This window comes from Acanthopagrus latus, chromosome 3, assembly GCF_904848185.1.
Source record: "Acanthopagrus latus isolate v.2019 chromosome 3, fAcaLat1.1, whole genome shotgun sequence".
Classification (NCBI taxonomy): Eukaryota; Metazoa; Chordata; class Actinopteri; order Spariformes; family Sparidae; genus Acanthopagrus; species Acanthopagrus latus.
In genome coordinates this window covers 12703843-12718526 of record NC_051041.1, presented here as the reverse complement: position 1 = coordinate 12718526, position 14684 = coordinate 12703843, and the positions used below count along the sequence as shown (strand labels likewise).

General features: G+C 41.7%; 1 protein-coding gene across 3 annotated transcripts in view; it reads right to left on the bottom strand.

Moving 5' to 3' along the window:
- The window catches only part of spire1a (spire-type actin nucleation factor 1a), a 29878-nt gene that overhangs the window by 11988 nt on the left and 3206 nt on the right, over window positions 1–14684 (bottom strand). For all 3 annotated transcript variants that reach the window (XM_037093199.1, XM_037093200.1, XM_037093201.1), the window contains exons 2-4: window positions 12598–12629; window positions 2298–2567; window positions 329–454 (exon numbers count right to left, since the gene is read on the bottom strand). In XM_037093199.1, coding sequence (XP_036949094.1) covers window positions 329–454; window positions 2298–2567; window positions 12598–12629 — 428 coding nt within the window. The remainder of the gene's footprint in view (window positions 1–328; window positions 455–2297; window positions 2568–12597; window positions 12630–14684) is intronic.

The following is a 14684-nucleotide window of genomic DNA, read 5'->3' as shown; positions in this document are numbered from 1 at the left end:
TGAATTTTACGCAGTGAACCCACACACCAAAGCAGAGTCGTAAATCCCAGAGAGAAGAGAGTTTGGTACGTTCCGTTATCCTTCTATCTATCTTTTTTTTCCCTGTAGCCACTTTCAGTTTCTTTTTATACTTTTAGTTGTGCAACACAAATAAATCAGATGTTTTGGAGTCTGACTCATGGACAAAATTACCCAACTTTGGGAAGGTGGGCGAGTGACAATTAGAAGTTACTTATTATTTCCAAATAGGTTTAGGTGACTCACTTCATGATGTCAGTGCACCAGATTTATCCAGAGCATAGCCACGTCCCATGTTAGAGATTCTCACCTCTTTGGCACTCTTGATCTTGTCGAGAAAGGTGTGTAGTTCTCTCGTCTCAGCATAGAGAGCGCGACACACAGCCTGGTAATGATTGGGAGCGTCGGATGGGCTCGGCAGGTGGGAAGAACATATCTGCATAGGCACAAAGAGAAGAAATGAGTGGCATATAGTGGCACAGAATAATCATTATTGAAAATGGACAATGAAAAGTACATATATTATACTGTCTAAGTGGGGCATACATACATCTCAAACGGTTAAAGCAACAAAAGAAAAAGAAAAGGCAGAAATAAACAACCTGAATTTGAAGAAGGTAAGTCCTCTTACAAAGATTTCATACATAGTTGAAGACATGCTGTTAAAAAGGTCCACTACGTAAGATTTGGCCCGATTTCAAACTCTAAACAAATAGAGGGCAGCATATCACCAGAGTGCACAATGGGAGAGTTTTGTTTTTTTGTTCAGGTAAAAGGACAGGGCTGGGGCTAGCTGGTTAGCATGCCAACTTCAGTAGATATCTCCGCAACACAATACATCAATGGATTATGTGCATTCGGCTGATATATTCTAGTTAGTTCCTGAATGTTTCAAACCTCACATCTTACATATTGCACTTTTTAAATTCATGATGACCACACTTTAGGACCAAGATGCCTTTTTTCTGCCCAACATTTGTAATTCATAAAAACAAAAATTTTTCATGGTGGCGTCAGCAGAATGAGAAGGATCGCCAAAAGTGGTGGTCCAACACACGAAACTGCCATAGCGGCATCCATAGAGCCATGACGCTGCTAAAAAAACAAAACATGAAACCATCAACAGCATGAACCCGATTGTCCAGTCCGAGCCACATTGTCTGACTGGCGTCACCTGTACACCATTTAAAGCTCTGACCTGTATGGTATTTGATTGTAGGTGATAATAAAAGGCCACTTTCCCAGAGTAATGGGTGAGCTGTCAAATCATCAAAGACACAAAGGAGAAAACCAGTCTAATGACATATTTTCATGTCCTCCTGATGGGTGTGGCTAGCTACAGGAATGCTCAGCACAGCAGAAAATGTCTTCTTCATTATTTACTGAAGGGAAAGTCACAGGTAAAATTACGCCTGAGCAGTGAAATTCTTTATTGTCATGCTTAAAATACAGCTGCATCTGTGGTCTCCACCATTTCTGCTGGAAACAATGATATGTATCAAGCACATCTTCTCTATTGAAAAAACTGACGGAAAACGGTATTTTTCATTGGTACAGTATGTCCCCAATGTCCCAGTTTAGTTTTAAATAATCCTAACTCATGTAGCCACTCCTTACTTCATTCCATTTCACTAAAGCAAAGAGGAAACCCATTCAGCATCTAACTGTTCCTGTTTTTGTGGGATGCTGCAAGGCCTTTCATCTTGTGTCTGTTCATCGACTCGCTGTGGCCTTACCCACCCAATTTAACTCCGTCTGACAGAACAGCAGAGTACAAGCAGGAAAAGGAGGTCAGTCAGGAATGTGCCGTTATCCAATCTAGCCGTGTCATACCAACATATCGCAGTTTACACTCAAGAGGATGATTGTTGGAGGAATTAGGGGCCAGGCCAGACACGCACTGGCAGCAAACAGCCAAGACATTTGAGTTCTACACCAGGTTCATTATGTGGAGGGAACGGGCTGTGAACGTCTTTTAAGCCTATTCCCCAAATACCGGTGTGTTTACGCTGCTATAATTACCAGTCTCATATTCGGAAGGTGGCTGGGGAATTTACAGCGTGGCGGCCCGCATCAGGGGAATTTGCTAGGAGCCGGGGAGTGATAATGATGTGTGGATGTACTGCTCTGTTAATAGACCTGATGTTAAAATGTGGGGGAAAGGCAAAATGTGCAAATCTTGATCCGAACAATCTCAACACTTAACACGCCATCTGCACTGAGCACCGTCTGTATTTTTAACAAGTTTTAATGAGGGGAAACTCCGCAATCCGACCTACCATGATGACATCTCGATAGCTGCGAATCTGGCTGACCGAGCTGGTGGCGGTAGTGGAGACGGGCTCCTCTTCCTCCTCTTCTTCCTCACACTCGTCTTCCTCCTCTGTGGCTTCGTAGCCCTCGTCGGGACAGGGGTCGCTCTCCGTTTCTTGGGTGTTGGTCATCATGTCGATCAAGCGCTCGAGCGGCGGGCTCAGTTCCCGCTCCTCGTTTTCTTTCAGGCCATAGTCCAGCGCTTTGTAGATCATGACACCCAGTGAGTCGATAACCTGTGGGAGAATGGACAAGTGGGACTAAGTTTCTAATTGAGAAAGAACAGTGTCAGACTGGCTTTCGTTTTTAGAATAAACAGAATATCAACATCATAGTATTTGTATCTATTAGTATTTATTTACCGTCATACCGGCTCGGCACTATTTTTTTTTTATTGTTTGTTAATCATGATTGTTGTGCAGGCATGGTGAACTGAGTCCAATAGCTTTAGCTTGACAATGAGATAAATATATATTTGTTCCAACCTGACTAACCTTTCTGATTCAGCCGCAGGTAGTAATCTTTTTTGCCGATCATGGACATTTATTTACTCACTTTTTAGGTCTGCCAACATTATGTTCTTTCCAGCTGACAGACTACACTCTCTTCCCCTGCTGCTCTATAATTGATTCACACCAGCACATCCTCATGGATGAGACCCAATTTTATCACGCCGGTCGTAGATAAACAACTCTATCCAAAACAGCTCAATTCACCTGAGCAGACAAGACGACGGTCCATGTCCTCAAACCAGATGTGAAATGAGGCCACAGTGTTCCTCCAAATAACGTGATTATTACCGTAATCTGGGGATGATTCCATTTCATCACTTCCCCTCATTAATAAGTTGAGTATGACCCATGTTTTTTTGCAGTTTCCCCCCCCCCCATCTCGTCTTCATGTCACAAACCATCACTGGGCTACGATGAGACAAAGTTGTTCTTTCACCATGTCTAGTTGGCACTGCTGTGCCATGTCATGTCCTGATAACTCAATCTAACCCGTGTCCTCAAATCAACAAGGGTTAAGAAGCGAGATAAGATAAAAATTCTACACGGGACAGTAGAATGGAAAAAAACTTTTGGAAACATCACATCTGTAAGACAGGACAATGCTAATTTCAATTTGCTCAGGGGTGGAGGAGATACTGAAAATAAAGCACTAAATATTCACTATTAACCAACATCTTTTCAGGATAATACCTCAGAAATATTACAAGAAGTGTCTGTTGAAGGGTTGCTACTGTACTTCACAGCACTCGTGATGGGGTCGCTTTTGGTTTCTTCAGTGTTGTGGCTACAAGGTTTCACTGGATTTTAATGTGATAATATACTTCACATTTATGGCTGGCTGCAATCCATGTGTTAGAGCCACTCTGTGGTGAACTACAACTGCAATGTGGAGGAGGTTCCAGTGTTTTTACACAACATGCCCACACAATCCTGCAACTGTCTGAACAAAAAAAAAAGTGTCTGAATTGACTTAGAATTTGATTTATACTACAGCTAACCCTGGACATTTGAATAATGAATGACTATGTACTTCAGATAATCACCTTGAAATATTAATTACCTTTACTTTTTTTGATTGTCAAGTGTACATTTCAAACCATTTGAACTGGTTAAGTGGAAAAAATACTCTTAATCTCCAATCACGTATGTAATTCAGCAATACACCATTTTGCAGTGGTGGTGGCGTTTTGCACCGAGGCAATACCTAATAACACACCTTGTGACCTGAGAGCAGAGTCAACATGTCTGCCAGCAATGTCATTCCCCAAAACAGTCATGAGATGTTTGTGTAACTGGCATAAAATGCGCATAAAGCATCAAATCATCCCTATATCAAAAGTGTCCCAAAAAACTACAGTGTTGTTACAAGTGTTGACTCCTACTGGCTGAACGGTGCACTGTAGGGTTTTATAGTTTTAAAATTATGAAGCGAGTGATCGTAGACAACTGATGTGACCCCAGAGGCTGGCTAGCTCGATAGCTAACATTTATCTGTCAGTTTAAAGATTGTGACTATGCCCTTTGTTTAGACACTGCACATTGGCCAGGAAAAAGGGATCATAAAGATGCTTGCATTGCTTTCACGTCCGAATGTTCAAGGGCACCAGATAAAAACACCTGTGCACTGTACCTCAGCTGTATAATAGCAGAGAAAACCCTTTATTTATACCAATCCCAGCTGCTCTTAGACAATAAGACGTGTGTTTTCAAATACCTTCCACCATGTTCATAATAACATGATAGCACTGCAGGCCTAAATGAGGTAACGAGCAACACCTCACAGCTATTATGAAATGGCTTTTGTTGAAGTAATGACATGATCAGCTCAATGTGAGTCATTACTGTACTGGTTGTACTTATCCAGAAAGAATGGAGCGACATTGTTTTAAAAGGGAGGTGTCCAAATAAAGCGCAGGGTTGATGCAAATGAAGCTTGTATTTGATGGGCATGGTAGGCTATGGTTTGGAGCGGTGCCAGGGATCAGGCTGTCGTTTCTGGGAGTGGAACGCAGAGAAGGGAAGGGTGTTGACAGAGCAGGTTTGGGCTCACTGACTTCAGTAGAAGAGCTGTAAAATCATTAAATGACATAAAATAACTCCACACAGAGCTGAAGTGCCACTTTCACATGTGGACCAGATCCACTGTAGTTTGTTTTTTTGCCATTGATCTAAGAAAAACTGTCATTGTGTATCTTAAAAAAACATGCGTTTCATGTTTTTAGCTTTGTAACAGTCCGACATTCATTTCTTTATGGATCAAATCCCTAAACCGACAATTTAACTCGGCTCCCTTTTCAATGTCTTTTTTTTTTTTTAAATAAAAATACAGTGCTTAAAATGCAACAAAAGTAGGAACAGCAAAAGACTAATTTGAATTTTCCAACACCAACCTCTTGATCTCATTCTTTCCTGGGAAATGCTCTGCCCATTTTGTGGTGTTGTGCCACTATCGCTTATCAACAACCATCTCTGTGTGCAGCTGATAATCCTGTTCCGGGGCTAAAATAAATACTCTATTCCTTAGTGTCTTATTATGCAACTTTATAATCCATCTGTAGGACAACATGGGCTGTAGTGGGCGGAGATACGTGGGAATGCTGGAGTGACAAGACGACGAGGGGTCTCATTCATGGGCCACAGGGATGGAAATGTTTACATTGGACCAAATCTATCATCGATAATCCGGTGCAGAAGATCATCTTGTAGCCATTTATAACGTACGCAGTTGTATTAGACAAGCCATACTGTAATTGTTTAAATCAAATTTCTCTGCCAACACAAAATGGCTTGTAATAATTAACTGGTCAGTGGTTCAACAGTAGCCAGCACAAAATGGCTCACTGTTCAAGCATCATTTATTAAAGCCTTCTGTGCAATAATCTGGTTTATGTTCCTCAAGGTTTAGATGCGCCGGAGCGTAAATAATGACAGCTTGGGCTCAATTTGCCAGATATACAGTTATGTCCGGACATAAATGGTGAGGAAAACATACCCGTGAAGGCTGAGGGAACTTATGAGTTTGTCAGATGGGATGGGGGAGAGGCTTCTTAAGTATCGATGGCAAGAACAGGAAAGAGAAAAATTACGCATCACTCTCTTATTTAAAGACTCGGGCCTCAAGAATGAGGAAAAGCAGAGGAGCAGGAATGAGGAAGGAAGGGGGAACAAGTATGCAGATAAACAGTCAGGAAAACCTGTCCAGAAAAACCCACCGCTGGGTTCCAGGCACGGGTGGCAGAAGTGTTTCGTAGCAAACGGCTAATTGAAACCAGGTTTCACCCAGGCTAGGAGGAAACCTGCTGAGGGGGATGAAACACACATATGTTCCCGACGCCGTGCTCTAACCACAGGTAGCCGGAAAACGCCTACATTTTCAAACGCTTCTTAGGAAATGCAGCGAGATGAGTCATCTGGGTGTCAAAGACAAAAAAATTGTATCACTGAGAATAAATGTAGCGCTCACCATATCCAAGATCGACTTACTGTGTACTAAATACAAATATAACATTCACATTCTACAAATAAACCATTCAGCATGGGCTCCATCCTCCCTCAAAAACATCTTTTCTCAAGCTCCACACACAAATAGGGGATACTAATCTCTTGCATGACATCACTGCCGGGGTAAGAAGTGCTTCAAGCTTATGTTTTCCAACAATGACTTGATTTATACAACGAAGGCCAGTGTCAGAGACATCATCTTGAAAATCAATGACGAAGTGAATTTTTTACTCATGAGTAACCTTTGTCTCCTGCAGGAACGCTGTGTTTCATATCAAATCAAGAATTCTTTGACAGAGTTGGTTACCAATAGTACAAAACAGCCACTACATTATTAGTAAGAGTTTTTTATTTTATTTTAAATAGAATATGGAAAAAAAACTCTCACGTCAAGTGGACCTGTTTTCTCCAAACATGACCTTGTTTGAGCTTTTAGCCCAGTCCACACAATTAAGAGTAGTTTTTCCACTTAACCAGTTAAAATGGGCCGGGCTGTACACTTAGCAAACACTGGCCTTTTGACAACCAAAAAAAAAAAATGAAGAGGGACACATAATTAAAAACATCTGCTCGGTCTGCTTTTGGGCCAAACAGCTCAGACGGGCAACACTGGCAAGTTTAGTCACCCATGAGTCTCTGGTGATGCTAAAACTCATGCAGCCTTTGGCCCCAAAGCTGCGCTTTCCCGCCTGGAACTTGCGTGGAAAAGTGATTCATTCTCAAGGTGACCATCTCTGGTTAGATGAAGGTTAAATAAAGTTAAAATAGTACCTTTTCCATCCTTTCTTAAGCACTTGAAACGACTGCAGTTTTCCATTACTGAGCCCTCTCATTGAAGGAAAGGTCAGGTATGCTTTTGAAAAACAAGACTTGGTTGTAAAAATGGACATATGCAGTACATATTTTTAGTTATATGAGCTGTACAAGAGGAGCAACCACGATAGGGGGGAAAGCATCAGTGAGTCAACCAGTACGCAGATGGGCAAAGAATGAGTGGATTGTGTTAAAGAGCACTATGGACACTCACACAAACACGTGAGGAGAAAGGAGAGAGTCAGACTTATGTGCTGTGGAGTCGTGTCGATTCAAATCAGTTGTCTATGAATATGCCAATATGTAATATAGCTGATGCACTCCGAAACCCTGATCTGATGTACTCTATCAGGTGACTTCAGATTTAAGATGGAGTTAAAACAAATACTCAACCTTTCTGAAGGGCTACTGACGCAATGTTTCATGTTGATGCAGGCGCTAAATATGTACAAAATTTGTATAGAGATGGCTCGTTTGTTTTTTGTCTCATTTTCAATATCCGTATCACAATTACTGAGGCCACGATAGTCATGAAATGAAATTTTCATATCGTCCCATGCCTTATCTATATGATGTGACTGATCATTTTAAACACATTTTTATTTTGTACTTTGTTTAAGAAAGACTATAAAAAAAACAGTTAACCAGGGAAAAAAAAGATCGATCTGCTTGCATTTAGTAAAAAATAATAATAAATTTTGATATATTACAAGTTTACGGCTATTCACTTGAAAGTAAAAGTCTCTATGATCTGTGGCCCGACATCATTTCTGGCTCGCAGTTAACACAATCACACTCTTGCAAGCTCAAGACATCACTGTGGCCATCTGAGTTCACAAAGTGCTCCACTAAGCAGGATGGCAGGAGAAGAGCAAAGCCATCACAACCCAGTTACATAACCACGGCTAAAAAGCTAGGGGTCTTCCACTGCAGGAGTGGCTGCTCAGCCTCCTCCAATCTGCAGCATCCCTATCGTAGTTCATAGAGGGACAGAACACCATGCTGCTGGTCAGAAACTGTCGAGTTTGCATTTATCTATGAAGTCAACTGGGAAATTGCTGAGGACTGAGGAAACGTCCCTCTGGATCAAACAGCCATCACGGAAATTATGTGTTGTCATCTCAAGCCATCACGGTGATGGACATAAAAGCTTAGCCTGTCGGAGAAAAAAAAAAATCATGTTTTCCTCAGATAAAACTCGACCGCTTTCCAAACACTGAGAACATATGACACTGTGAAGAATCCGTTTAGCAAGCATAAAAAGCCTTAGAAACACACGGCTGCAGTTATCGTATGTTGAAAACAAACCCACAGAGTTTAGTGTATTTCGCTACAGCCAAAATTCATCAGCTGCCAAATGCTCTTCCCGCTGAGTTTGATTTAAAATGTCGCAATCCCCACAGGGACTCTAAACACCACACAAATCTGACTGACAGCTCGACGGAGAGGATAAAACTCTCCAAACAAACTAGATTTGTTTTTCCAAAAAGAAACACAAGACTTTCAAGCGGCTAGTGACAAAAGATCCGATAACTTCATAAAATTGACAGTCTGAAGAGGAAACTGTATTCATCTCCCAGGCCTGTATGGACCAGAATAAAAGAGAAACGGATGTCTTCTGTGGTGGATATATATAGTGTAACTTGACTCAAAAAGCTTCGACTACTCAATTAATTGCATTCCTGTGGTTTTGTCCTTACTGCGAATATCCCTACATAGGCAGAAATTGAGCTGTAATATGAGCTGCTGAACCAATTGATTGATATGGATAAAAGCAGGATGTAACATTGAGGTCACTGGAACATTTCTGGCATACAAGGATCAAACTGGGCGCCAGTCTCTCACTCCAGGGGACTGTCTGAACTCAAAAGCCACAGACGACTGACCCAAAAAAAAAAAAAAAAATTTTTGCTTGTTTGTTACCTAACACGCATCGAATTGACACACATTCAGAATCTTCACTAAAAATTCTACAGCAAGTCTACAGACATCTCCTCCAATCAAAATTTGCAGTCTGACGTCAGAACTGACAAGAGAGATAAACAGTCTTTGTAGAGACGGATCTTATTGCCTGCAGTGACTGGTATACACCATGCACAGAGGCCTCACATGCAGACACATCCAGCCCCTATTCAAGCAGCTGCAGCGTGGAGGCCCGCACTGTACACCGTTTATATGCAAAAATATGCACTACTTCACTGAATCTGAGACAAACAGCCAAATCCATGTAACCTCTTATCATCTGGAGGAGAGGACAAGTGTCTGAAGCTGTAATTTAAAACAAGAAAAAGATATGTGAGTGAACATGGCACGAAGGGTCCATATTATTTGGAGAATGAGAACAAAAACACACAAACTGCCATTTGCTGACTACCTTACAGGCGACTACAACACAGTCCATTAGGATCCATTTCGTGGCCAAAGCTTTACTTCATGCGTGACGTTGGCAAACCAACTGCCTTGGCCCAAAGTTGACCTGCAGGGACCTGAGCAAATCTGGCAAACTGGGGAACCTGTAATAGGATACTACAACTAATCTCACCTTAATCTTAAGTGAGGACAAAGTGGGTTAAGCTTGCTCATTGCGTATGTCACACAAATTATTTTCCTCTAAGAAACTTTTACTACCAACCGTGAAGTTAACAAGAGAGCATCACCAAGAAAAAGCTCTGTCTGTATGTTAAGTCTGAATATAAAAAAAAGTAGCGTTTCAGTTTGATATTATTGATGGTTACCCTATAACGCATCTTCTGTGGTAGAAGTGAGGGAAAGTGGGTCACCTTAACACAAGCTAATGATTAGCTCCAAAAGACTTAAGTGTGTAGAAGCAGAGATGAGTATGGGAGAGTGGTTCTGGCTTATTTCCTTGTTGGTTCACTCACTCAGACGAGGAACAGAGACATGGCACACATTTGAGGCTAAAACACAAGGGACTATAGCCTAAAAGTGCATTGCAGTACATTATCATGTAAAGGTGTAATAATGTGTTTGGATTTGTTAAGCATGTTAGCGTGCCAACATTTGATAATTAGCGCTTAACACAGGCTGCAGCTGATGCAAATGGCTTTAGTTTTGTAGGTATCTGGGTCATAAATGGTTGATGGTATCATCAAAAATAATGCTTGAACGAACCTGAACTACTTCATGACTCCTCATGTTGGCACTTGGGATAGAGTTATTGAAAGGTAACAGATTTCTATGAAGAAGAAGAAACGCACGGGTAGTGAGAGTGCTGAGTTACACAGGTGTAATTATCTTATCGTGGCATGATTGTATCCTTCCGTTACAGCCCTTCTACTTTCTTGCAATTCTGCGTTTTGCCAGTTTAGGGCTATCATACATCAGAATAACAGCACACATGGACAAGTCATGTGTTAAAGAGGCCCTAAGTTGAGAATCTAGGCATTTTTTGTGCATTGTTTCATCTCAGTTGTCAAATTCTATGCAGCTGACACTACACTGCAGTGAATGAATATATAATTCCTGCTTTTTGCATTTTCAGGGGTATTTTTTCCTTCATCAGTAACGCAGACATTGTGATATATTGCCGATGATCGTCTTGCAGAGTATCAAGTGTCGCAAAATTGTTGTATCATGATACAATCTTTATCCTGGCCATTGTAATGTGACTTACAATGAGATTCCCTCGCCTAGTCCATCCAAGAGTTGTTGAGACATACCACTGTGGACCAAACTGGTGGACTGACCAATAGAAACTGGCATCCAAATTGCTACTGTTTTTAACTGTGCTTAGTTAAAAACAAATTGGAAAAACCAGCCACAGTCTCTCGCGTCGAACTGACATGTGACAAGTTTCAACCATCAATCGAAAAAATAACACTCAACAATAACAAGGCGTGGCATCCAGCTTAGACCACATCGCCAGTTCTGTGGGAAATAACCATTACGCAAGGTGTCACGTATTACCAAAGAAACAACAAACACACCCTGTTTATTCGTGGCACTGGGGTGTAGGCAGAGGCCTGGGCTTACATTTAGGCTGAGCGGCTCACCATTCAATCATGAGATTTCATCTGTGTTCTGACCGTCAGCTGAAGCAGAAGAATTCTTTTTCCCCACTAAGCCATGCAAAAACACACACATACTGTGCATGCCTGTGATCACATGAACTACAAGACAAACACGAAGAGCGATCGCACTGCTCCGCGTTGACAGAGGACTCTCTGTGTAATTAGTCTGTGTACACAGTGAAGCTTCGAGGGAGGCTTCTCCCACCGTTATTATACAATATACCTAGCTTGGCCAAGCACGAACTGACCACATGTCATCTTCACGTGTTTTTGTGATGAGAGTATAACTGTGTGAAAATGTACTGCATTTATGAACAATCACAAGAAGGACAAAGACGTGTTCTATCTTAAGTGTGCTCCGGCATTAGTGTGTAGCACACACACACGCACAATAACTGCAGAATGAAGTAAATAACACCGTTCGTGCCGGGCTAACTCCCACTCATTCATGTTTAGTGCATCGCAGGTCAGGGCTCAGTCTCTAGAACACAACAAAGATGAATGCAATGAATGCTGATGTATTTGGATAAGAAACATGTTTTAATAGATATGGCCTCATGCAGGTGCTTTCACCCCTTTCCATTTTAGTGAGGTTATTTTGTGTGCACACCTACACACATGGACAATCTGAGAAAGCACATCTTGTTTTCATCTATATCTGATTGGTGGGGCCATGTTCACGTGTTGGCTGCACTGACGTGACAGGCTGAGCAGATTTCTACCAGGTTCTGCAGAGAAAATAGTCCATGCACACAACAAAACACCACTAAGCCTTCATTAATATTAATTTAAATGTGTTGCATTGGCTCAATATAGAGGAAATAATCTTTTCATGACCAAAGTCAACAAAATTACATCACCGTGGCCACACCAGCCTCCTTGTGGTGTAGTTTCTCACAAACTACATGGGCTATGGGCAAGCTGTGAAAACAGATTCTGAAATAGTTTTGTCTGTGTTGACAAGTAAAAAAAAAAAAAAAAAAAAAAAAAGAAATGCATGGGATGACAAGAACTCTGATGGCTGAATCGAAGAAACAAAACAAAAAAAAAAAATCATATTCTATTTTAAGGGTGACAGAACTGTTTGAACTTCGCTTTTTATTCTAGAAACTATTACTCTGAGCGTATAGTATCACTTCCCAAGAGCCTCCCTGCCAGCTGAAGATGTGTAACTTTGGTAATCCCTGTCCACCATCGTCTGTTAATTGTTGCTTTCATCACTACCGCATTGTATTGTGGGATGGTTATGCTCTTGTAGAATCCAGTGCTTGCATACTGTAATATTTCACTGGAAAGAGTATGCATTAGACTACTGTCTTGATAAACATTTAAAAATCTCACACTGTATTTTGGTATGCTAAAAAGACTGTTGGAATCAGAGTGACAAAAGACCGCAATGTAAAACTCACCTCTAATGATGTGGGGGCTGATCCATATTTATCTGTAATGACAGAACACAAAAAGGAAAAGTTATTATCATTCAGACACTATGGTTATCATTTGTGAAAGTGCTCATCTGTAACAGACAATAAGCAAAGCAAACACACCCGCTGAATTATTTACGTGTGTGCACTGTCCAGTTATGCGCAACATCTTGACAATGAACTGACAGAGAAAGCGCACACCTCACACAGTGTTAGAGAACATAAAATATTGAACTTATAGCACTAGGAATAAGAACGGAGAGGAGACTAAGTGTGGGAGCAGCAGTGAAGCATCATTACTTGACAGTACTGAACATGACTGTAAAACTAGTGAGTGAATAAATGATAATGTTTTCTCTGCTGTAACTGCCTGAGGCAGTTGAGCTGTCAAAACCAGCCACCCGGGGCTGGTTATAGCAATAAGATGGTTGATGCCCACTATCCATTTCCATGAAGCGTCCCCTCAAAATGCAAGTCTAAATAATTCACTTAAAACTTTCGCTTAACAACACAACAAATCACAGAACCCCAAGTAGAATGGAAAAACCTGAACTTTCTCTTTAACGTATTGGCGAAGAGATAAAGCAAACCTGAAAACATTGACAATCTTATCTCCTGTTCTTCTCCGACACACCTGTACTTCTAGATTTTTCCTGTACGACACAGAGTAGGTCTCTTTCCCAGACTGAATAATTTCCATTCCCCAATTGGACAATATCACATTTGTTTCATACGGTGTTTACTTTAACCTTTGGCAGCAAATCACTTGCATGATGGTGACTGGAACACAAGGTGCCGATGACACCAACGTCAGGGGTGAAAGTACAAACAAAGCGACAGATCTGCAGACTTTAACACCAGTCCATAGTGTGATATTAGGTCACTGCACATAAATGAGACACTTTGGCCCGAAGCGTCATCTCTCCTACAAGCCAGCGCCTTTTCAGTTTTAAAATTAATCAACTGAGGAAATAAACTTCTGATTAGATCGGACCGCTCTGACTTCTGTAGCTGCATTTGTTGACATTTTCTTCATACAGAGCTGGAAAATACTTGGTTCATAGCGTGGCAACAATTCTGGGCAGGCCACTATGAATTACAGCGCAGACGGGAGGAAAAAATAAACAGTCACCCACCAACACTCGTGTGAGGAACACTGGGTCCTCTGTTTGTCCCAGCCGATCAGAGAGGTCTTGGCCGGGGCCCTTGTCTCTCCCAGGGAAAGTAAGCCACAGAGGGCATATATGGAGTAGGGTGCAGAGTGACCCAGAGTCCCCTGTTCACAAAAATATTAACCTCTCTGCTGTAAAACGGGTTTTATGGAAAGTAGGAAGGTTTTCCTCCCAGATTACATTCTAAAATAGCTTAAATTGCTCTCACTGGCCTCTAATCTAATAAACAAAAACTGGAGCGCTTGTTACATCCTCATTTCAACCTATTCAGTAACAAAATTAACCAGACTAAATGTGTGAAAAACATTCCAGTTAAAATACTGCATGCACCAAATTTCTCTGTACTGTAGGTATGAATCACTGAAAATCTTGGGGTAAACAAGTGTCTCATCTTGATGCAGCATTAAGGCTTGGCCCTGCTCGAGGCTACGCAGAGTGGGAGTGAATACGCCATGCTCCATGTGAATTGATATGAACTGAATTGACGGCAGCAGGAGCAGCAGCGAGCATCTAGCATCTATTCAGTCTAAAATAACACTTGACTTGGTTTTGGTGCTGCTCATTAGCCTGATTCTGTTTGCTGTGCGTCACAGAAATAAACTCTTGTGTTCCCTCGCTAGCTGCGGCAGCAGTGTAGGAGTCCAGACAGCATCCTGATACTGGACGAGTGATCCCGTGTTGGCCGAATCAAGCTGCTTCCTTGCCGCGGACTCATGTGCGGGCCATACGCAGGTTGCATAAGCATCGATTTTCTGCTGGGGGAGTAGCCTCTTGAACGACCTGCTGAGCTACCAAAAGCTTAATAAGTCTCACGTCTCTCTCATCGCCAGACTTAATGAGAATCAGGACAGCTGTCCAAAAATACCTCAGCCTCCAGCCAGAGGAGCAGCAGAGGACTCT